The following is a 25,718-nucleotide window of genomic DNA, read 5'->3' on the forward strand; positions in this document are numbered from 1 at the left end:
ATCCCATCATGCTTAGTGCCATTGCTGTACAACAGGATCTTGTTGCCATCTGATGCACATTCAGATGGCATAAATCAGCACTGCAGAACTCTCCCTGTCCTATGCCCTGCCTTGATTGTATTACTGTTGATGATATCTGGAAATGTGCATGTACACATTTGATAACACTGGAAGATTATTACCTAAAATGYATGAATTGAAAGTGTGGGTTCACAGCTCCAATCCAGATGTGTTGGTCATTACTGAGACATGGTTAAGGAAGAGTATTTTGAATACTGATGTTAACCTTTCTGGTTATAACCTTTTCGGCAAGACAGATCTTCCAAAGGTAGGGGAGTGGCAATCTTTACCAAGCAACACCTTCAGTGCTCGGTTGTCTCCACCAAGTTTGTCCCCAAACTATTTGATTTGCTGGTTTTAAGTATTAAACTTTCAAATAGCTATTTGTTGCCTGTTGCTAGGTGCTATCGTCCTCCATCAGCACCGGCCTGTCCTAAGCTCTCTTCTGGCCCCTTACACTAAATCTGAATTTGTCCTGCTAGGTGACCTAAACTGGGACATGCTTAAACCACCTGACCAAGTCCTAAAGCATGGGACTCCCTGAATCTTTCTCAGATTATTACCAATTCCACAAGGTATGACTCCAAACACCCAGAAAAGGCTACTCTTCTTGATGTTATCCTCACAAATAATCCTGATAGGAATCGGTCTGGTGTTTTCTGTAATGACCTTAATGATCACTTTTTCACAGCCTGTGTTCGTAATGGCTGTTCAGTAAAACGACTTGTCCTGATTTGTCATAGACGCTTGCTAAATAAACTTTAATGAGCAAGCCTTCCTTCATGAACTGGCCTCTGTGAAATGGTATAGAATCAGCTTGATCCCCTCTGTCGAAGACGATTGGACCTTTTTGATATTTTCAGTGGTATTGCTAACAAACATGCCTCCATAAAGAAAATGAGAATTAAAAACAGATTCAGCCCCTGGTTCTACCATGATCTTGCAGAGTTACTCCACCTCAATAATTGCATTTGGCGAAAGGCTCGGCACACGCATACTCAGACTGACTGGCTCTCGTTCAGGCAAATGAGAAATAAGTGCACCCAGGCTATCCGGAAGGCCACATTTAGTTACTTTAAGGAGCAGTTCTTTCTCTGTGGTTCTAACCCCAAGAAGTTCTGGAAAACAGTTAAAGACCTGGATAATAAACTCTCCTCCTCACAGCTGCCTATGTCCCTTAAAGTTGATGTGGTTGTTACTGACAAGTAGCACGTGGCTGAACTCTTTATTCACCACTTCATTAAGTCAGGATTCTTATTTTACTCAGCCATGCCTCCTTGCCCGTSCAACATTTCCTCATCTCCCACCCTTTCTAATGCTACTATCCCTAATGCTTCTCCCTCTTTTTCCCCTGCCCCGCTACAAAGTTTCTCTGAGTCCGAGTCAGAGGCCGAGGTGATGAAGGAGCTCCTGAAACTTGACCCCCAAAAAACATCTGGGTCAGATGTTTTAGACCCTTTCTTCTTTAAGGTTGKTGCCCCTATCATCGCCAAGCCTATCTCTTTAACCTGTCTCTCCTCTCTGGGGAGGTTCCCATTGCTTTGAAGGTAGCCACCGTTCGTCCTTTAGTTAAAGGGGGAGATCAAGCTGATCRTAACTGTTATAGGCCTATTTCTATTTTGCCCTGTTTATRAAAAGTGTTGGAAAAACTTGTCAATAATCAACTGACTGGCTTTCTTGATGTCTATAGTWTTCTCTCTGGTATGCAATCTGGTATKCGCTTAGGTCATGGATGTGTCACTGCAACRTTAAAGGTCCTCAATGATGTCACCATTGCCCTTGATTCTAAGCAATGCTGTGCTGCTATTTTTATTGACTTGGCCAAAGCTTTTGATATGGTAGACCATTCCATTCTTATGGGCTGGCTAAGTAGTATTGGTGTCTCCGAGGGGTCTTTGGCCTGGTTTGCTAACTACCTCTCAAAGAGGGCAGTGTACAGTTGAAGTCGGAAGATTACATACACCTTAGCCAAATACATTTAAACTCAGTTTTTCACAATTCCTGACATTTAATCCTAGTAAGAATTTCCTGTTTTAGGTCAGTTAGGATCACCACTTTATTTTAAGAATGTGAAATGTCAGAATAATAGTAGAGAGAATGAATTCTTTCAACTTTTATTTCTTTCATCACATTCCCAGTGGGTCAGAAGTTTACTTATACTCAATTAGTATTTGGTAGCATTGTCTTTAAATTGTTTAACTTGGATCAAACGTTTCGGGTAGCCTTCCACAAGCTTCCCTCAATAAGTTGGGTGAATTTTGGCCCATTCCTCCTGACAGAGCTCGTGTAACTGAGTCAGGTTTGTAGGCCTCTTTGCTCGCATACGCTTTTTCAGTTCTGCACAGACATTTTCTATAGGATTGAGATAACAACTACAAAGATAACAACTACATATTAAAGCAAGTGTTGTACATACAMATGGCTTTGTGAAGGCTACTCCAATACCTTGACTTCGTTGTCCTTAAGCCATTTTGCCACAACTTTGGAAGTATGCTTGGGGTCATTGTCCATTTGGAAGACCCATTTGCGACCAAGCTTTAACTTCCTGATTGATGTCTTGAGATGTTGCTTCAATATATCCACATAATTTTCCTGCCTCATGATGCCATCTATTTTGTGAAGAGCACCAGTCCCTCCTGCAGCAAAGCACCCCACAACATGATGCAGTCACCCCCGTGCTTCACGGTTGGGATGGTGTTCTTCGGCTTGCAAGCCTCCCCCTTTTTCTTCCAAACATAACGATGGTGATTATGGCCAAACAGTTCCATTTTTGTTTCATCAGACTAGAGGACATTTCTCCAAAAAGTACGATCTTTGTCCCCATGTGCAGGTTCCTTACCGTAGTCTGACTTTTTTATGGCCGTTTTGGAGCAGTGACCTTCCTTGCTGAGCGGCCTTTCAGGTTATGTCAATATAGGACTCATTTTACTGTGGATATAGATACTTTTGTACCGGTTTCCTCCAACATTTTCACAAGGTCCTTTGCTGTTGTTCTGGGATTGATTTGCACTTTTTGCACCAAAGTACGTTCATCTCTAGGAGACAGAACGCTTCTCCTTCCTGAGTGGTATGACGGCTGAGTGGCCCCATGGTGTTTATACTTGCATACTATTGTTTGTACAGAGGAACGTGGTACCTTCTGGCGTTTGGAAATTGCTTCCAAGGATGAACCAGACTTGTGGAGGTCTATAATTGTTTTTGAGGTCATGGCTGATTTTCTTTTGAGTTTCCCATGATGTCAAGCAAAGAAGCACTGAGTTTGAAGGTAGGCCTTGAGATACATCCACAGGTACACCTCCAATTGACTCAAATTATGTCAATTATCCTATCAGAAGCTTCTAAAGCCATGAATTTTTCCAAGCTGTTTAAAGGCACAGTCAACTTAGTGTTTGTTAACTTCTGACTCACTGGAATTGTGATACAGTGAATTATAAGTGAAATAATCTGTCTGGAAAAAACTGTTGGAAAATGACTTGTGTCATGCACAAAGTAGATGTCCTAAGCGACTTGCCAAGACTATAGTTTGTTAACAAGACATTTGTTGTGAAGTTGAAAAACAAGTTTTAATGACTCCAACCTAAGTGTATGTAAACTTGCGACTTCAACTGTATAAAGTCAGAAAATCTGCTGTCTCCACCACTGTCTGTCACCAAGGGAGTATCCCAAGGCTCAATCCTAGGCCCCACTCTCTTCTCAATTTACATCAACAACATAGCTCAGACAGTAGGAAGCTCTCTCATCCATTTATATGCAGATACGACTCCATTTTGTTGCTTCCAGCCTACAAACAGAAACTAAAACAGCAAGCTCCCGCGCTCAGGTCTGTTCAACGCTGGTCCGACCAATCTGADTCCACGCTTCAAGACTGCTTCGATCACATGGATTGGGATATGTTCCGCATTGCGTCCAACAACAACATTGACGAATACGCTGATTCGGTGAGCGAGTTCATTAGAAAGTGCATTGACGATGTCGTACCCACAGCAATGATTAAAACATTCCCAAACCAGAATCCATGGATTGATGGCAGCATTCGCGTGAAACTGAAAGCGCGAACCACTGCTTTTAACCAGGGCAAGGTGACCGGAAACATGACCGAATACAAACAGTGTAGCTATTCCCTCCGCAAGGCAATCAAACAAGCTAAGTGCCAGTATAGAGACAAAGTAGAGTCGCAATTCAACAGCTCAGACACAAGAGGTATGTGGCAGGGTCTACAGTCAATCACGGATTACAAAAAGAAAACCAGCCCCGTCGCGGACCAGGATGTCTTGCTCCCAGACAGACTAAATAACTTTGCTCGCTTTGAGGACAATACAGTGCCACTGACACGGCCCBCTACCAAAACCTGCGGGCTCTCCTTTACTGCAGCCGAGGTGAGTAAAACATTTAAACGTGTTAACCCTCGCAAGGCTGCAGGCCCAGACGGCATTCCCAGCCGCGTCCTCCAAGCATGCGCAGACCAGCTGGTTGGTGTGTTTAAGGACATATTCAATCAATCCTTATCCCAGTCTGCTGTTCCCACATGCTTCAAGAGGGCCACCATTGTTCCTGTTCCCAAGAAAGCTAAGGTAACTGAGCTTAAGACTAACCGCCCCGTAGCACTCACTTCCGTCATCATGAAGTGCTTTGAGAGACTAGTCAAGGACCATATCACCTCCACCCTACCTGACACCCTAGACCCACTCCAATTTGCTTACCGACCCAATAGGTCACAGACGAACACAATCGCAACCACACTGCACACTGCCCTAACCCATCTGGACAAGAGGAATACCTATGTGAAAATGCTGTACAGCTCAGCATTTAACACCATAGTACCCTCCAAACTCGTCATCAAGCTCAAGACCCTGGGTCTCGACCCGCCCTGTGCAACTGGGTCCTGGACTTCCTGACGGGCCGCCCCAGGTGGTGAGGGTAGGTAACAACATCTCCACCCCACTGATCCTCAACACTGGGGCCCCACAAGGGTGCGTTCTGAGCCCTCTCCTGTACTCCCTGTTCACACCACGACTGCGTGGCATGCACGCCTCCAACTCAATCATCAAGTTTGCGGACGGACACTAACAGTGGTAGGCTTTGATTAACAACAACGACGAGACGGCCTACAGGGAGGAGGTGAGGGCCCTCGGAGTGTGGTGTCAGGAAATAACCTCACACTCAATGTCACAAACAAAGGAGATGATTGTGGACTTCAGGAAACAGCAGAGGGAGCACCCCCCCTATCCACATCGACGGGACAGTAGTGGAGAAGGTGGAAAGTTTTAAGTTCCTCGGTGTACACTCACGGACAACTGAATTGGTCCACCCACACAGACAAGTTGTGAAGAAGGCGCAGCAGCGCTTCTTCAACCTCAGGAGGCTGAAGAAATTTGGCTTGTCACCAAAAGCACTCACAAACTTCTACAGATGCACAATCGAGAGCATCCTGTCGGCTGTATCACCGCTGGTACGGCAACTGCTCCGCCCAACCGTAGGCTCTCAGAGGTTAGTGAGGTCTGCACAACGCATCACCGGGGGCAAACTACCTGCCCTCCAGGACACCTACACCACCCGATGTCACAGGAAGGCCATAAAGATCATCAAGGACAACAACCACCCGAGCATGCCTGTTCACGCCGCTATCATCCAGAAGGCGAGGTCAGTACAGGTGCATCAAAGCAGGGACCGAGAGACTGAAAAACAGCTTCTATCTCAAGGCCATCAGACTGTTAAAGCCACCACTACATTTAGTAGCCACTGCAACATACTGATTCAACTCCAGCCACTTTAATAATAGAATTGATTGAAATTATGTAAAATGTATCACTAGCCTTAACAATGCCACTGAAATATAATGTTTATCACTACATCATATCATCATCATCATATGTATATGTATATACTGTACTCTATATCATCTACTGCATCTTGCCATCTTTATGTCAATTATGTAATACGTAGAAAAAAACACTTATAACTACACTATGTAATATAAAAAATAGAAAAACCAAAAAAAAACAAAAATAAAACAAAGAGAAAAAAAAAAAATAAAAAACTACCACTCATATGAATCTTCACTTAACCACCTCATTCTCTCTCAATAATATATACTGTACTTATACATCTATGCATCTTGCTATGCTGTTCTGTACTGTTCTAACCTTGTTCTGAACACCTCCAAAACAAAGGTCATGTGGTTTGGTAAGAAGAATGCCCCTCTTCCCACAGGTGTTATTGCTACCTTTGAGGGTTTAGAGCTTGAGGTAGTCACCTCATACAAGTACTTGGGAGTATGGCTAGATGGTGCACTGTCCTTCTCTCAGCACATATCAAAGCTGCAGGCTAAAGTTAAATCTAGACTTGGTTTCATCTATCTAATCGCTCCTCTTTCACCCCAGCTGCCAACTAACCCTGATTCCGATGACCGTCCTACCCATGCTAGATTACGGAGACGTAATTTATAGATCGGCAGGTAAGGGTGCTCTCGAGCGGCCAGATGTTCTTTACCATTCGGCCATCAGATTTGCCACCAATGCTCCTTATAGGACACATCACTGCACTCTATCCTCCTCTGTAAACTGGTCATCTCTGTATACCCGTCGCAAGACCCACTGGATGATGCTTATTTATAAAACCCTCTTAGGCCTCACTCCCCCCTATCTGAGATATCTACTGCAGCCCTCATCCTCCACATACAACAGCTGTTCTGCCTGTCACATTGTGTTAAAGGTTCCGGAAGKGCACAAATCCGTGTCGCTCGTCTTTTCAGTTCGCTGCAGCTAGCAACTGGAACGAGCTGCAACTAACACTCAAACTGGACAGTTTTATCAATCTCTTCATTCAAAGAATCAATCATGGACAGTTGTGGCTGCATTGTTGTCTACCTTCTTGGCCTTTGTACTGTTGTCTGTGTCCTATAATGTTTGTACCATGCTGTGTTGTCATGTGTTGCTGCCTTGCTATGCTGTCGTCATATGTAGAGCTGTCTCTCGTCGTGATGTGTGTTTGGTCCTATATTTATATATATTTTTTTATTTTTAATCCCAGCAGGAGGCCATTGTTTTGGTAGGCCATTGTTTTCCACCACCATCGACAAAACATAAAATTATAGAATTTCTCATGGAAGAATGGTGTCGCATCCCTCCAATAGAGTTCCAGACACTTGTAGAATCTATGCCAAGACCAATTGAAGCTGTTCTGGGTCGTGGTGACCCAACACCCTATTAAGACGCTTTATGTTGGAGTTTCCTTTATTTTGTCAGTTACTTGTATATCCAGTGGGATAATATATCCCCATCTATCCATCCATCTCAATCTTGTATGATCGTATCCAAAGGACTTTCTTCTGGATGTGTTAGCTGAACTATATTATTGATGCCAAAACCTTTTGTAATTAAATGTACATGTATCCCTTGCTGTCCATATTTCATGAGTTGTGCAATTTGTTTGACATCTTCATTGTTTAAATATGCATGCTTTCTATTTATTCAGACTAATATCACTAAGAATATCAGGCTTGAGCAACCGTTTCCATACCATTTTTTCCAGAGAAACATCACGTGACATAGGGTAGCCATTGCGCAACAATATTAACAAGCATTCTTTTGATCATTCGTCTTGCAGTTAGTCGTCATTAAACCCACAAAACATAATTCAGTAAAAATGTAATTTATTTCAGCATGACACACTTTAAATGTGCAGAATTGGAGATTGAGAATGCTAATAGTTAATTCCAAATATACTGTCGTTCGAGTAATTGTTTCTACAGACATCAAAGAAAGCCTTGAACCAATGACCCTTACACGGACTGCCAGTCTTCCAAGTGGAAAAGGCACCGTTTGTCTACGCACGATGTAGGGCTGGTGCTACAAGAGAGACTGTGCTAAAGAGAGTATTCATCCACATTAAATAATCTGTTTTTTTTAGTTTTTTTTAAACATTATTCAGTAGAGTCGGGCCCCGAATCCAAAAGTCTGTTTGATGGCTTCAAAGTAGTGTCTCTTCCAACCCTCCTTTGTCCGATCCTCCTCTACCGTCGGGACTCCTTTACATTCTACCTTCAGCTCAGTCTCATTGCCTCGATCCTTCATGTTCAGGGTAATAGTTGCATAGTGCTCTGGAAAAGAGAAATCAGAGCCAGTTTCAGAATCATTTGTTGCTAAAACAATAATATATCCAAGCCAGTTATGTTACTATCCAAGGTTTCTCAAGTCCAGTTGTGGGCACCCAACAGGGTATGCACGTTTTTGTTCCTGCCCAGTATCAACACACTGGATCCAACTAATCATCATGCCTGTAATTAGTTGAATCAGGTGTGTTCGCTGTAGGATGGACCAAATCCTGTACACCCTGTGGGTGCCCAGGAGCAGAGTTGAGAAAGCAGTTAAGAATTGTAGAAATTACCCGTATAAAAAAAATACCTAAGTAACACACAAATCAAGAGCACCACTGGACAAGTTGGGGAAACCTACCACAGGGCCAGGTCTTGAACCTCCATTTCATAACTATCTTTTCATCTGGGACCTAAGAAGTGGAACCAAAACCAGTTAGATTTGGTATTTCTCCACCAATGGGTCATGATCAACAGAACATGATCTCAAGCAGATGCGTGTCCTCACCAGCTCCAGAAACTCTCCGTTGACGCTTCCCTCTAGCAGCTGAAACTTCCCTCCTTTGTCTCCGTCAACCACTGCTGCAGTATGGGTGAACGCCTGGACCATCTGCATTACGAGAGAGGAGACCATAGTTTAGTCAAATCAGCACTGATTCCTATGCCCTCAGCCAATTGTAGTCATGATTCAAAAGAGTTATGGGACGACAATTTAAAAATTAGGTTGGCGTTATATTATAATAGGCAACATTTTTAAAGCGGAAGTAATCCACAGAGAGTTAAAGTCTAGTCTATTGAGGTTGCTCTTCGTTCCCTATTAAAAGCAACAGATGCAGTAAAATCCAACATAAGGGTATTTGTGTGAAAAAAAAACATTTGCACTGATAAAATGATTTGCAGTGGTAAAATGAATTTCAGTAGTGAAGTGCAGGAGAAAAACAATCGCAAATCAAAATTCTATCAAAACCTTGGTAGAACACTTTCCATTGAAGGCAAACAAACACATGCACTCATATATACTTACTGGTTTTCTGTACATAGTGTATTTATGCAAATTGTGTCATAATTCAGCTTTGTTGCTATTGATACTTTGTAATGTCAAATTTGTGAAATAAACCATTCTCTACTTCCTCAGTGACTGGGGAAAGTACTGGGGTGTATTCATTAGTGCACACTGTAGAAAAACTTTTTGCAACGGGAATGTTTTGCAAAGAAAACCAAGTTAAGAGTTTATTTCCAAAATGCTATTAAACTTGTGTTTTTCATCAGAAATGACTGCCTATGGGTACCTTCATGTGTGTTAAATATTACGCTTCTCATTTATAGATTTTAGATATAAATTAAACAATTGTTTTCGCAAAACGCTGTATCATTGTTAGCTGGAATGGAATGTTTGTATCCTGTATATTTGACTCTGATATGTGGTTGTCTCACCTAGCTATCCTAAGATGAATGCACTAAGCTAAGTCGCTTTGGATAAGCYCATCTGCTAAATGACTAAAATGTGAAATGTAAATGTTTTAAATACAGATCTCATATGACAGTATTCATAATTTTTTATGTCACAAATGTATCATTTGTACATCTGTATTTGTTATGTTTGACTGTAAAACCTGAGGCAGATATACAGCGTTTTGCTAAAAATCATGATTTGTCTCTCTGAAATGAAAACATCAAGTGATAGATTTTAAACAAATATATGTCTGTCATTACACAACCCAATGCCATGATTAGATTGTGAAAAAACTCTTTCAGAAATTCTTTAAACAATAAATGTTAATTTACCAACATTTCTGAAAATGGATATATTGCTTTTTGGATATAAACTCTTCAAGTGTTTATCGGACAAGTTCAGGTTAGTCCCTCCAGTTTCTGCCCTTACACGTTCGTTTGGTTCCTAGTGAATTCACCTCTGGATTGGTTTCCAAGCATATTACTTCAGCCTGTCATGTCTGGCCCAATCAGTGATGTTGGAGGAAAGGACACAAGGAAGGGAAGCTAGTATTTGACTACTTTACTACTCACGTCCTGGTTGATGAAGGTTCTGTACAGCTCGTCAGGTGAGGTGAGGAAGGTCTCCTTGAGACTAAACTTGCAGGTGGGGATCTTGACCCCTGTGCTAGGAGAGGGGGCTGATACGCAGGAGCCAATCTGGGGACGTAGACAAGCGTGATCATCCTGTTATTCATAAATTCTATGATTATGTACATTAGGTGAAGCTCACGTGATGCTCAATAAGCTTGAATACTTAAAATCCAGAACGTGGGAAATTCAGTAGATGGATTATGTATTGGATTCATTATGTGGCACTTTACATCAATAAGGTGGATGGGGAAATCACTTAATTCACTACCTATGTTGGAATGCTACTTGAACGGAAACTTATCAGTTGAATTCTTGCCAATAAAAAAAAGCATTCTCTAATTTATTTTATCTTGAACATACAACATGTACAGACACGGTCTGTTATTGCTAGTAAGGTTTTAATCATGCTCACTAGCCCCTTGATACAATGGTTCTTTGATTGTGTCTCAATTCTTCCCCCTTCTCCTTTTGTGTGTATTGGATTGACGTAAATATTAGCTGGAGAGAGTTTCCACCATTGTTAAATCCATGACGGAAGTGAAATAGAAAGGAGAAAGGTAGATAATGGAGACGTAAGGTAAGAAGGCAACTGCCACCCACCTGGGTTTTGTCCACTTTGACCTTTGTCTGCGTCTGCGACGGCTGTGGCTTGCTCGCCACCCCATTCGCCGTTGGGAGGATCATGCCCTGAGTGAACTCTGCAGTCATCGGAAAAGTTCAATTTCAATCAGTATCAAGCTGAACTATTAATATCTGTATAAAACAGGCACGAGGGCTAAATAAAGGCCTCACCGGATTTGAGGTGGTCCACATAGCTCCCCAGGGCAGCGCGCACTTTCTTCGCTCCCTCCTTCTTCATGAGTTCGGTGAGGGTTGTGTTGGGTTCATCTTTGCAAAGTGACACACTGATCTGTGCCCGGGAGGGGGGGGGCAAAGATTATACCCAATGTCATGTTAGGTGTGGTCTTGTTCTTTTTACCATACAAAATGCAAAGAAATAACATTACAACCAATAGCCATCAGCGGTCGATGTGCAAATTAGCCTGACCAAACATGATCCTTAATGGCATTCTGTCATAACAACCTACATCTAGGTCGTCCATGTCATTTTCATCGGAGAGGTTGGGAACTTCGATGTTCCCCTTGTACTTGATTCCGGTTTTTGATGTTCCTGGGACAGAGCGAGAGAGAAAGAGATGTCATGAAGCGTACTTTGAAGAGACACTGACAACCCACCCACTTCTCACTGAACCCCTGGGGCGTTGTGTGCTGGAGAATATAATTACAGTCTCATTGCCATGGAAACAAGGGCTATGCTGCTCTTTAGTAGGCAAAACCCTCTGCTTCAAACAAAATGTAGGATACATTTGGCAGAAAATACACTGGCAGAAAACCTAACATATCTTACCATATGTTCAACATGAGTTCCATATAGAGTGATGTGTGTGTCTGCTAGTGGTCACGATACCAACATTTTACTAATGATACAATACTAGGCCAAGTATCACAATACCGAGTAGTATCAAGATACCACGGCGGGAAAAAAATTCAGAGTAGCCTAGCCATCCCGTTCGCCCTGTCCCCCGGACGCTTTTCTAAATCTTCTGAGCATGTGCTACGCAAAAACCTGTCAATTAAATTCACACTTRTACTCAATACAATTCACACTTCTACTTGTATAGAATACAGCATAGAATGGTGCTTCTACACCTGCATTGCTTGCTGTTTGGGGTTTTAGGCTGGGTTTCTGTACAGCACTTTGAGATTTCAGCTGATGTAAAGGCTATATAAATAAATTTGATTTGATTTGAATGGCTGATTTGCTCATATTTGCAAAGACCTACCTTTGGCTGCAGGAATATACGTGCATGAGCTGCATGTCATTGTGGTAGGCTTCAGTTAACACACCTCCCTCCTTCACACTGTCTCCCTCAAACACACACACCAGTCTCTCTCCCACAAACACTGCTCCCAACTTTCAAAACACTGAGCACCAAACAGAACTTAAGGAGCACCAGAAAGATCGGGTTTTGAAATATTTTAGGCTTCCATTAGGCCTATATGAATCACATCTCATGKGTAGCAGACCCTTTTCCTTTCTTCCTGTGCCAATCAAATTTGCCTAAATCTACTGTCAAGCTGCCAGGTTGTTAGCTAGCTAGGTAACATGACTGAACATTGTTATCAAACCAATAATTAGCGACCCCGGATTGGTTTAAAACGGCCTGCGACATGGTTTGTGAAATGATATAAAATGCGCGCGAARCCCGAAAAATATTAAAAGGCATCTCTGGTAATATGGGTCTTGTTTTTTTTAACCGTTTAGGCTAGAGACAAGACGTTTTCTTTGCTGTAAAGCTGCAAGCATGCTTGTCAATTTACCCTCTCTGGCACTCAGAGGCTGCGTTCAACACTAGTCTAGTCTCTGCTGCACTCACCAGTCCACGTCGCCTTGACGTTCCACTCGTAGAAGTAGATGAGCTTCCCCTTGCGGTTGTTGATGGATGCCTCACCGTCCAGCTTGGGGACGTCGGTGACCTCGCAGCTCCCCTCTGGGCCCTCCACGCGCAGCCCCAATAGGAGCTCCTTCAGCTTGTCTGTCGACCAGCCTGTCACATCTCGTTCGGTCCTGTAGGGACACATAATGAATATATTCAACTGGGTCGTGTTCATTGGGAAAGAGTCACTGTAACAAAGCATTCTGTAACAGAAACAAGCATTTGTTATTGGAGGATTTCCCCATTTCAAGGGCTTTTTCTAGAGGGACTCAAAAGGCAAGCTCTTTTAATAACATTCTTACGCAAGTGAATTGTTTCCTGTAGGAATATAGTTCAGTTGTAGTTAAGGGGATTCATTGACAGCGTTTCTTAGCTCGCACCATGATCACAGCGAGGSAGACCATAATGAAATTTCCCCCGAATAAAAGTAATGATCAGGTAGAGAAAACATTTTGCTCTTTTCGGTTCAGAGGGTTGTGATCATTGCTACCGTTCGGTGTCAAGTGTTATAAATATCCCCCATCTGCACCACAGTTGTACCCTGTCCCTGGTGCTCCAGAAATAGCTTTGCTTAAAACCCTTCAGTCAGTGCCACCAACTAGAACATTCCAGAGGCTTCTGGACAGACCATGGGAGAAAGGGGGGGGACAAACACTTGGGAGCCTAACACTCAGAAAACATTTTGATAACCGTGTGAATCTCTCCGACAAGGTGACTTATCAATATAGTCTGCRCTATTTACTCAGATTTGAAAAAGCTAATTACCATCAAAGTAGCTATCATACAAGACTGCAAGTCCCCGCACATCATCTCTAGCTAACAAGTTTGCTGTCYACTCGCTAGCTACCTTGATCCAAAATTAAGATATGTTTTTAAAGTGTATTTACTGTTCCATATCTTATTTAACTAATATTTGTTTATGCATTGTCTTGTATAGAACACTATCCTAGTAGCAGTCTAGTATTTATAACATSCCATGAATACTAAGCTGCTCTGCAAAAAGAACTAGCCATCTGTTTGATATTAGCCTCAACCTTACTTCAGCTAACCAGATCCTCTTCTCCTTCAGCCAGTGTCAGTCTTTCCTTAACTATARGAAATCTATTTCAATTCATGGTGTCAGAATGCACTGCTGTACTAAAAGCAATTCAGAACTAACTTGTTGACATGTTCTGTTGCAGATTCAAACCCAGATTAACTCATTGCAGAAAGTATCCATTATGAATAAGTGTATTTATTTGACAATGTACCTAGTCACCCATCAAATCACATCACACCTGAACTCCAACAATTACATTGTTTAAGAAATKAAAATAGTAAACAATGCATAACATATAAACCTCTGAATTTAAGCCAACATTAAAATGATTTAATCATCAACGTCACAAACCTGGAACGTCGAAGAACACCATATGAACTATATTATTATTATTATCTGAGAGCGCACAGATTCTGCTTTTCCATTTTAGGAATTAGACCAGTACAAATAACAGTGTAAAACAYAATATTGTGATTTTGGTAGGCAAGTTACAAATTGAAAAAGTATTTTATATAAAACCTAGCTAACTCCAGGAGAATGAGTAACACACTTATACTCAACAAGGAAGCCATGCCTAAACGCAGCTATATCAACACCCTTCTTGTCAATTTAACAGGTCCATGTTGCTYCTGTCAATTGTGAGCAGAATATTTACCACTGCATTCAGTCTGAACCCCAGAATAAGCAGCAGGACAACAWTACACAGGTGAAAAAAAGGTAGCAAAAACAGTACACCACAACACTTTTAAACATGTTACTGAGTCTAGATGTTATCAAATCAGGAGAAGAACAAGTGAAYGAAGCAGCATAGGGAAAATGTGTGAAGGTAGGGTGGGTTTATAGAGATAAGATTGAAACTCTCGAAGTGTTGAAAGTTGAGGGACCATAGAAAGGTATAGTGTGGAGTAATGGTTAACTAGAGCTGGTTGACCATGGAATAACCATAAAATGGGGTGCTTGTGTGCTTCTGCAGCCCTTTTAGGCCCATGTCCAGTCATACTCGGGGTCTCCATGTGTGTCCCTTGACGTCATTCCGTCTGTTGCAGCATTCAATTTGTGGTCATCGTGCGTCTATGAATTACAACATTAAAGATAAGTGATCACAGCATTTCAACAAATTGAGCCATAGACAATACAACTTAAGCATTGAGGACAGRATTTTGTTGACAACATGGTGGTTTACACTATGCCTACTGTGTGTGAATGATGGAAGAATCTTACACTCAAAATGGACCTACAGCTAGTGTATGTGCTTCCTTAGGCCTGCACATCAACCAGTACTGGGAACACTGGAGACTTGGAATGCTTGCTCTCAAAGTGCTGCTTGAACGTCTTCGGGTCTGAATCTATAAACATCAAGTACAAAATGGAGGAAGTTAATCTGTGGCTTAGATTGAATTCAAAAGTTGGCYAATTATAAACTAAGCAATACAAAAATCAACTACCCATATGAAAGACTGTACCACACACATGGAGAGGAAACTAAAGGCACATACAGTACTAACCAATACTACTCAACCGACASACAGGGCAGGTGTGGACCAGGGATGCAGTCTTCTGGTTCGCAGCTGCTGCCTTCTTAGCAGCCGCCATGGTATCAGTCAACAAGTTCAACTTGAGTGGAGCATGCCTTATACATCAATAAACCCATGCAACGTCTTCCTGCAATGTCTTAAACAGACCAAAGCAGGAGAATAGTGTTCCAGGTTGAAACAGCTTACCTAGTTGAGAGGTGGCAAGACTCAGGCACACCCACTGGTTCTGGAATAGAGAAGGTGCAAATAAGGTTCGCAATTTGGCATCAATAGTAATTCTACCTCAAAAATAAATGTGCGAGTACRAATTAATTTAAAACCCACCATAGTAGGTAGGACTAAATAAGGTTACATAACATTGCATACTAGCTATACTAATGATCTGTTCAGGCGATAACAGCAAACAATGTTTTCCCACAGTAAATTAAGCACACTTGKCTCAAGAGGATGCTAATCAGTCCATCTCTGAAACCTCCCAAAAAGACAGACTAACATAATACAGCTAGCTTGGGTAGCTATAAGTCAAGTAGGCTACCCACCCCTCACCCACATAAAGAACGCCTAGCCCTAGCTTCACCATCTAAGTTAAGTAGAAAGCTAGACTTCGTTTATAAAAAGCCAAAGACATCTAAACTTGTTTTAATTAATTTCTCATGCATTTAAATGGCTAGAGAAACAAACGGTTAATGTAGCCATCTAGCCAGGKTAATGTTGCTAACTAGATAACAGGCAATTTCAATTTAAAACTTGCCCAAGACAGTTAACATAAGTCAATTTAAAACAACTTTAGCCAATTTATGATTTACTAAATGAGGCTAACATTAGATAGTTAATCCAGAGATTCTTACCTTGGCCTCGACTTGGCAGTATCGTCCAGATCTTCATGGCCCTGGTGAGTGTTGTTAAGCTTGAGACAGGCATTTGTAGTTCTAGATGATGGCCGCATTAGCAGCTAATTAGCATTTCATTTTTGGAGGGGAGGGTTTACATAGTTATCAAAACGTCCCGGCAGGGTAWACCTACATGAAAACACAGCCCTTAATTGAAGCGTTTCTAAAATCCACAATGGATCAAACGAATGATGGACACACGATTGGAACCATTTCTGTGTTTGACCGCTAGGTTTTATGTGTATTACGACTAATACTGTCGTAGACTGTAGGTAAGTGGGTCGTCCACCAAATTCACACAGAAATATGAGTTACAGATCTTTCACTCTAATTGAAAGCAAGTCTAAGAAACAGTAGATATGTTCTATGTGCAKTARTTKTATTGCTTCCATTCCGTAGGTTTCGTTTTTGCATATTTTACTTTTGGTATTGTACACCAGCTTCAAACAGCTGAAAATACAATAMTMTTGGTTAWMYGAAATATATTTCATAGCGGTTTAGATAGTACAATGATTCTCTACACTATACTTGCTTGTTTTGTCAGATTAACTGAAATMAGGTTAACTATTAGAATTTTAGCAACCAAGAAATGGCGGCGCTGTTTCTGCATAGTGCATCTTTAAAACGCAGAAATAGTCTAGGGTAGAGATAGCGACCGAACGCTCAACTCCGATCTCATTAAAAAAAACGTAGTTGAACGTTTCGTTCTCATAAGAAAACGTAGTTGAGCGTTCCTCGGCTAGGGTGGATAGGGACAGTACAGCTCAGATGCTGCTGTAGCCTCTCTCAACCCCTCACTTGATAACAACCTGCCGATAATCACCCTCACAAGAACAGAAATGAAGATAGAAACGGAGGTGCAGGTTATGCAATGTATACAACAGCATAATCGAATCCCACAAAATATGCGATATTTGAAAAAGGCCTTTTGCCGAGGTCTMCTCAACTGGATCTGAGACAGCCCYTCTAGSTMAAGAAAGCACAAACGTTACTCACCAGTGCCAGTTATTGACGTTTGTTGCATCGGCTCTCTCCTCCACGATCCAGCGTGGATCCCCTTCTCCCCATTTCGCCATGATGACAGCGGTGTCTAGTTAWTGTTTTAGCTACAGTAGCTAATGTTATTTGCTAACTACTACCAAAAAACTGTTCAAATGATTACCTAAAGCTGGCTAACTAAATTAATTACAAATGTCTATAACCAAAAAGGATGAAACGTGACGACGAGCTACGTTAGCTACACAGCTAGCCACAGGCTAACGTTGGTAATATCAACCTAGATGGCAAAGTGTAGCTACTGTGTATGTATTTTTAATTGACAAATAATTCAATTAAATCGCTAACCAAAACATTAACTTTAGCTAAACCGACTGTAAATCATTTGTATTTAATCTATCTAAAACTGCGTTATGGCCGTAGAAATGTACCTGAGCGCCGGTGTGCTTGGTTTTAGGACCCTGGTTTTTCTCGAAAACTCGTTTTGAAATGCAAGGAGCTTGCGCACTCGCCGTAGAAATTACTAGAAGCGGACTAGAAATTACTGCAAGGGGYAAAGAAGCGGATGTAGCTACATGCGGAAGTTCCTGTCAAAAGAAAATGTTCGTCACTAGTTCCCAAAGCCACACAGTCATACACCTCGCCTATTTCTACCCTTCATCTTACTTAACATTATGCCTTACCTTCAATTAAGACAAAATAATATATTTTTTTGTTTTCATTAATTATTACGACATCGCGTCTTTGTGGCTGTGGTAACTAGTYGAAACCAAATAAAAGCACCGATATTTATTCTTACATTTAAAACAAATAAAGCCTATATTACAGTACTAACAGTATTTGATATCAAGACACGTCTTAATACTAAACATATTGCTTTGTTTGGAAAATGTGTGACAGGAAGGTGATTCCTGTCTCTCTACGATCCATTGGTTCCACAATAGGATTTTATTAAGAAATCATAACAATAACATTGCCCCTATTTGGACGTTTTAATTTAAGAGTTATTATTGTGAGTTATTAAAATGACAATCAGGTTGGCAGTAAAAACAATATTACTCGTGAATAAAAACAACCAWTTTAGGGGACACGGAAGTAAAACAATTGAGGATACATGAAGATATTACGTTTGTAGTCTTTTTGTGGTTATCCTTAATTCTTTGAAGCATACGGTAAATCACAAGCGCACTACATTTCCCATCAAAGGGTAGGGCAGATTGACCAAGAGACGTCTACTGCTACCGACCAGCTGTATAGCTACATTTCTGAAGGTAATTATTCGTTTATGAGCTTTTAGAGCCATCTTTTACTAATTATCCTTCACTCTTCCACAGCCCTGAAATATGTCGATATTTCCTGAGATAGTCATGATGGAAAGGAAAATGTTCTCTCTCTGCCTCCCTCAAAAATACCTGCCATCAATCACCACAATCATAGCCTAGCTACAGGCTCACAAGAAGAATACTTACCTGTTGTCTAGCAATCGAAAACCCTAATCTCCATAGTGTTTTTAGCGGTTAGCTTTCACACAGCTGGCCATGTGAACTACAATTKTAAACCGACGCTGTGTTACAAAAATCAATAATAATCGCTTGTGAAACGTTTTTTAGAAACATGTGGCCCTTGTCTTCCATATCAGCGAGAAATAATCTTTCCAAAAAAACTACACACTTACTATAACTTTACCAGATTTGCACAGATCCATACYCTGTGTGTGCCACCAGATGACAAACTACACTTCATCCCCAGTTAAGTTTACAGGAAACATACACACAGGTGTTCGACGATACCTAATTAGAACAGGTGGTCATCTGTCTTCCGTAAACAAGCACTGTAACATGGAGACATGGCTGTGTGGGAACACTAACCCTAAAAAGGTGTGTAGTAATTTAACTTTTGTTTTTTGTTTTTATTATTTCTAGCTGATATGAAAGACAAGTTCCATCTTTCCAAAACCATTCCGCAAACAACGCGGTTTAACGTTCAGAACAAGCTTCGGGACTGTTAACAAAACTTCCCGGACAGAATATACTATCATCAATAGGCGCTTAAGGTAGTTAGTGTCTATTTTATTTTTTTTACCATGTTTGTCATGAGTGTGCAAATCTAACAATAGTGTCAGAAGCAAAAGTAGCAGGGGYAAACATATCCCAATATATTAGACCTCTGATTATTAAATGAATTAATAAGACAAGGTCTAAGGGAAATCCATAGTGATTGCGGTCGAGATAACTAATGGTCCAATGACTGTACCTGCTAGCAGCATGTGTCCAAAGCTACATACATAATCTATWGACGGTTCTGATTGTTTTTAGATGCACCCCCACCCACCCAAATCAAAATCTACACAAAGAAAAATATTAACGCAACATGTAAAYTGTTGGTCCCATGTTTCATGAGCTGAAARAAAAGATTGCAGAAATMTTCCATATGCACAAAAATATTATTTATTTCATATTTTGTGCACACATTTGTTTACATCCCTGTTAGTGAGCATTTCTCCTTTGCCAAGATAATCCATCCACCTGACAAGTGTGGAATATCAAGAAGCTGATWATACAGCATGGTCATTACACAGGTGCACCTTATGCTGTGGAAAATAAAAGGCCACTCTAAAATGTGCAGATTTGTCACACAACACAATGCCACAGATGTCTCAAGTTTTGAGGGAGTGTGCAATTGGTATGCTGACTGCAGGAATGTCCACCAGAGCTGTTGCCAAAGGATTTAATGTTAATTTCTCTACCATAATCCGTCTCAAACATCGTTTTAGAGAATTTGGCAGTACGTCCAACCGGCCTCACAACCGCAGACCATATGTATTGTGTCGTGTGGGCGAGCAGTTTGCTGATGCCAACGTTGTAAACCGAGTGCCCCATGGTGACAGTGGGTTTATGGTATGGGCTTTTTCCCCTAAGCTATGGACAACGAACACAATTGCATTTTATTGATGGCAATAAAGAGACCCACGGTCATGCCATTAATTCATCGCTATCACCTCATGTTTCAGCATGARAATGCACAGCATAATGACACAAGGATCTGTACACAATTCCTGGAAACTGAAAATGTCCCAGTTCTTCCTTGGCCTGCATACTCAGAGATGTCACCCATTGAGCATGTTTGGGATGCTTTGGATCAACGTGTACGACAGCGTGTTCCAGTTCCCACCAATATCCAGCAACTTCACACAGCCGTTGAAGAGGTGTGGGACAACATTCCACAGGCCACAATGAACAGCCTGATCAACTCTATGCGACGGAGATTTGTCGAGCTGTATGAGGCAAATGGTGGTGACACCAGATACTGACTGGTTWTCTGGTCCACTCCTCTACCTTTTTTAAGGTATCTGTGACCAACAAATTCATATTTGTATTCCCAGTCATGTGAAATCCATAGATTAGGYCCTAATGAATTTATTTCAATTGACTGATTTCCTTATATTAACTGTAACTCAGTAAAATCTTTCATTGTTGCATTTATATTCATTTTTTGTTTAGTACAATATGGATGCCAATGTTTTGTTTTTGCTTTGTGCGCACACCTGTCTGGTTGACACCTGTTTCTTGTTAGCTAATGAGTCCCGCAAAACAGGCAGGTGCTGCCCCAGAAGGGTAGTAAAGGAAACGTGTGCGCATTGGTATTCATTTTTGATTTTGATTTGGGGAAGGGGGTATCATCTAAAAAGTGGATRTAAGTTTCTTGTTCACTGCTCGGCACCGTAAACAGCGATTCTCCAATCAGAACCATCTACCAATTATGGATGTGGCTTCAGACGCGGGACACAAGCAGCTAGCAAGTAGTCATTGGACCAATGATAACATTTTATGGAATTCTATAATGTGAATGGAATTCTACAGTTTTTCAATTAAATGTTTATAGGACAAAGTTACATGTATTTAAGTATGTTTTTGTTGTAGTGGGGACAGTAACGTACATTTTTTTGTTTTTACTTTAAAGTAAATATATTTTTATGTTTAGCTCACATAATATAATTTCAAAGTATGCATTAAGGTGTCTATAATGTAATACATTTGCCAAAAACAAATGTAGACATTCATAAATGCATTTCTATAGCTTTTTTACAACGGTAGGGGAGTGCCAAMATGGAGGTACAGTGGCTTCAAAACCGTGTCCCCTGGCAGTCATCTAGTGTACATATAAATCATTGCATTAGACCATGAYTTATCTGGAACGCAGTCGCTATGGAATGCCCTTAGACCTTGTCTTATTAATTAATGAAATAATTAATCAGAGCTCTAATATATTGGGCTAGTGGAAACAAAGTGCACAGTACATGCTGACACTGACCAAGTGTGTCAGCTACAATCTCAAGAAGCATTTCAGTTAGGCCTCCAGCAGGGATAGGCAACCCTGTTCCTGGAGTGCTGTAGGTACTGACGGATTTTGTTCCAACTAGGCACTACACTTGACCAACTGAGCTTTTGATCAGTTCAATGATTGTCTAAATTCAACACACCTGGTCTTCCAGGTTGGTAAAATCAAAAACACGAATTGCCTGTGTCCCTCCAGGACCAGGGCTGTCTACCCCTGACCTACAGGCTAGTGAAAATACTATATTTGAATATTCTATGACATTTTGGATACAGTAGCGAATTCTGGAGGAAGCCCGGCTGGGACTTGAACCAGCAAGCCTAGCTTCTGTCTGTCCTTATAGAACATAGTCATCGACATGGCCACAGTGGAGAAAGTCGAATGCTTCAAGTTCCTGAAATGGTCCCTTCACACCAACATTGTGGCGAATAAGGAGCAACAGCGCCTCTTCAAACTCAGAAGGCTGAAGAAATTCGGCTTGGCCCCTAAGACCCTCACAAACTTCTACAGATGCACCATTGAGCATTCTGTCGGGCTGTATCATCTCATGCAACTTCACTGCACACAACCGCAGGGCTCTTCAGAGGGTGGTGGGGTCATCCCAACGCATCCCCGGGGGTCCAGGACATCTACAGCACCTTGTGTTACAGGAAGTCCAATAAGATAATCAAGGACCTCAGCCACTCGAGCCATGACCTGTTCACCTGGCTATCATCTAGCAGGCAAACAGAGTACATGTTCATCAAAGCTGGGACCGAGAGACTGAAAATCAGCTTCTATGTCCATCACTAGCCGACATCCGCCCAGTACACTGCCCTGCACCTTAGACACTGTCACTAGCCAGCTACCACCCGTTACTCTACCCTGTACCTTAGAGACTGCTGCCCTATGTACATAGTCATTGACTATTTTAGTAATGTTTACATAATGTTTATTGTTCTGAAATCATTTCTGTAGTTAGAAACAGATATGATTAGCATTCCTGCAACATTATTTTGTTGAAATTTTTATTTGATCTCTGAGAAATTACACTAAATGTTTACTCATTTTATATATACATACTGTATTCTCGACATACAGTAGCTCATCCTATATAACTACTGCTGGGCATACCTTTTCCTACTTATACAGTGCATTCGGAAAGTATTCAGAACCCTTGACTTTTTCCACATTTTGTTAAGTTACTGCCTTATTCTAAAATGTAAAAAAAAATAAAAAAAATACTCACCATTCTACACACATTACCACATAATGACAAAGTGAAAACAGGTTTTTAGAAATGTTTGTACTTATGGAAATACCTTATTTCAAGCCATGAGGTCGAAGGAATTGTCCGTAGAGCTCCGAGACAGGATTGTGTCGAGGCACAGATCTGGGGAAGGGTACCAAAACATTTCTGCAGCATTGAAGGACCCCAAGAACACAGTGGCCGCCATCATTCTTAAATGGAAAAAGTTTGGAACCACGAAGACTCTCCCTAGAGCTGGCCGCCCGGCCACACTNTGCAGAGAAGAATGGGAGAAACTCCCCAAATACAGGTGTGCCAAGCTTGTAGCATCATACCCAAGAAGACTCGAGGCTGTAATCGCTGTCAAAGGTGCTTCAACAAAGTACTAAGTAAAGGGTCTGAATACTTATGTTAATGTCTAAACCTCTTTTTGCTTTGGCATTATGGGGTATTGTGTGTAGATTGAAGGGGAAAAAACTATTTAATCAATTTTAGAATAAGGCTGTAACGTAACAAAATGTGGAAAGTCAAGGGGTCTGAATACTTTCCGAATGCACTGTATATTGTCCATACTGTCCGTACACAGTATTGTACTGTTAGACACTTACTGCACTGCTGAAGCTAGAAACATAAGCATTTCGCTGCACCTGCTTTAACATCTGCTAATCTGTGTAATGCGACAAATGAACTTTGATTTCTTTAGCCATTAGGCTATGCCAAGAAGTCTCAACTTTCTGATAACATTCCTGGTGTTGTAAAAGACACCTCCCCCTTCTGAAGCACGCCTCTATGTTTAACTACCTCATGTCTCCCATGGATCCAAGGGATGTTTCCGCTGATCTCACTGTAGCACCATCCCACTTCTGAGACTAATGTAGCAAATTCTGGAGGACTCAAACCTGCAYCCTTATGTCTGAAACCGCTTGATATGGTTGCTGTTGTTGTACTAAGGACGCATCCGCAATGTTTGTATAAACAATAGAGATATGATATATCCTTCTGTGGTATAAACAATGTGCAGTAAATGTAACTAACTCTGTTCCAGATGACAAGGGGTAAACCAGATGAGGAGGAATACTGGAACAATTCGAAGTTCAAAGCTTTCACATTTGATGATGAAGATGATGACTTTACCAAGGTAAATAACTTGAAAGTCTTAGGGGTGTCCCAAATGGCACCCTATTCCATATATAATGCCCTGCAAGGTTTTTATAGTAAACTGAAACTAAAACCCATGAAATAAAATAATATACCAACCGGTTTGAACTGGGGGTAGGTGACTTGATTTTTCTTACATACTAAAGTTAACAGTCGACCACTGCGGGGCCAATGTGTACAGCTGTCCCAACGCTCTAACTGTTAATAATCATTGTGTGCAATACAGTTATGGAACCTCAGAAATTCTACTTTTATATCACCCCAAATAGATTTTACAAATACAAAAGATACATGTACTCTGTGGAAATCTCTGGTAAAACCGCTAACAGTAAGTGTATCTTTTGTATTTGTCAAGTCATTTTTGTATGATAATTAAGTTGTGTTCAAGGTTTCCAATGGCAATCAAAGATCAATTGTTTCTTGATAGAGTGTTTCACACTTTACCAAATCACCTCAGCTAATCAAAAGGGACGTGGAATTAGTCATGAGAAGGGCTTACCTAACCTATGACCTGATCCACTGTTAAGGCACGATGTGTTGATGAGGAATTGGTCAACTGTATGGTTGAAAGGAGTGCCTAAAAAGTCTGGCTGCACATCTGACTGGATGATTTGCATAGATAATAACAGAGAGTAGCAACGGCGTAAAGGGGGGGATGCAAATTGTCTGGGTAGCCATTTGATTAGATGTTCAGGAGTCTTATGGCTTGGGGGTAGACGCTGTTTAGAAGCCGCTTGGACCATGGCGCTCCGGAACCACTTGCCGTGCGGTAGCAGAAAGAACAGACTATTACTAGGATGGCTGGAGTCTTTGACATTTTTTAAGGTCTTCCTCTGACACTGCCTGGTCTATAGGTCCTGGATGGCAGGAAGCTTGGCCCCAGTGATGTACTGGGTCGTTCGCACTACCCTCTGTAGTACCTTGCGGTCGGAGGCCGAGCAGTTGCCATAACAGGCAGTGATGCAAACAGTCAGGATGCTCTCGATGGTGCAGCTGTAGATCCTTTTGAGGATCTGAGGACCCATGCCAAATCTTTTCAGTTTCCTGAGGGGGAATAGGTTTTGTCGTGCCCTCTTCACAACTGTCTTGGTGTGCTTGGACCAGGTTAGTTTGTTGGGGATGTGGACACCAAGGAACTTGAAGCTCTCAACCTGCTCCACTACAGCCCCGTCAATGAGAATGGGTGTGTGCTCGGTCCTCCTTGTCCTGTAGTCTACAATCATATCCTTTGTTTTGATCATGTTGAGGGAGAGGTTGTTGTCCTGGCACCACATGGCCAGGTCTCTGACCTCCTCCCTATAGGCTGTCTCGTTGTTGTTGGTGATCAGGCCTACCACTGCTGTGTCATCGGCAAACTTAATGATGGTGTTGAAGTCGTGCCTGGCCGTGCAGTCATGAGTGAACAGGGAGCACAGGAGGGGACTGAGCATGTACCCCTGAGGGGCCCTGTGTTGAGGATCAGCGGTGCGGATGTGTTGTTACCTACCCTTACCACCTGGGGGCGGCCCGTCAGGAAGTCCAGGATCCAGTCGCAGAGGGAGGTGTTTAGTCCCAGGGTCCTTAGCTTATTGATGTGCTTTGAGGGCACTATGGTGTTGAACACTGAGCTGTAGTCAATGAATAGCATTCTCACATAGGTGTTCCTTTTGTCCAGGTGGGAAAGGGCAGTGTGGAGTGCAATAGAGATTGCATCATCTGTGGATCTGATAGGGCGGTATGCAAATTAGAGTGGGTTTAGGGTTTCTGGGATAATGGTGTTGATGTGAGCCATGACCAGCGTTTCAAAGCACTTCATGGCTACA

General features: G+C 41.7%; 2 protein-coding genes across 4 annotated transcripts in view; one reads left to right on the forward strand and one right to left on the reverse strand.

Annotated features, from left to right (window-relative positions):
• Positions 1-7,694: 7,694 nt before the first annotated feature.
• On the reverse strand, positions 7,695-17,712 carry ahsa1a (AHA1, activator of heat shock protein ATPase homolog 1a). The gene is made up of 9 exons (XM_023973767.2): positions 17,196-17,712; positions 12,676-12,866; positions 11,326-11,408; positions 11,030-11,147; positions 10,838-10,935; positions 10,178-10,303; positions 8,661-8,762; positions 8,514-8,565; positions 7,695-8,158 (listed from the first exon to the last, which is right to left on the reverse strand). Exons 1-9 carry the CDS (start codon positions 17,273-17,275, stop codon positions 7,986-7,988), a joined length of 1,023 nt encoding a protein of 340 aa, XP_023829535.1. The 5' UTR covers positions 17,276-17,712; the 3' UTR covers positions 7,695-7,985.
• Positions 17,713-18,377: 665 nt separating this feature from the next.
• The window catches only part of vipas39 (VPS33B interacting protein, apical-basolateral polarity regulator, spe-39 homolog), a 23,741-nt gene continuing 16,400 nt past the window's right edge, over positions 18,378-25,718 (forward strand). Inside the window, exons 1-2 of one of the 3 annotated variants that reach the window (XM_023973765.2) lie at positions 18,378-18,466; positions 23,804-23,896. In XM_023973765.2, coding sequence (XP_023829533.1) covers positions 23,804-23,896 — 93 coding nt within the window. In that variant the 5' untranslated portion in view covers positions 18,378-18,466. Of the gene's footprint in view, positions 18,467-18,977; positions 19,073-19,157; positions 19,249-23,803; positions 23,897-25,718 lie in introns of those variants that run through there. The other 2 variants (XM_023973764.2, XM_023973766.2) reach the window with 2 other exon arrangements.

The sequence above is a fragment of the Salvelinus sp. IW2-2015 genome, linkage group LG28 (genome assembly GCF_002910315.2).
Source record: "Salvelinus sp. IW2-2015 linkage group LG28, ASM291031v2, whole genome shotgun sequence".
Classification (NCBI taxonomy): Eukaryota; Metazoa; Chordata; class Actinopteri; order Salmoniformes; family Salmonidae; genus Salvelinus; species Salvelinus sp. IW2-2015.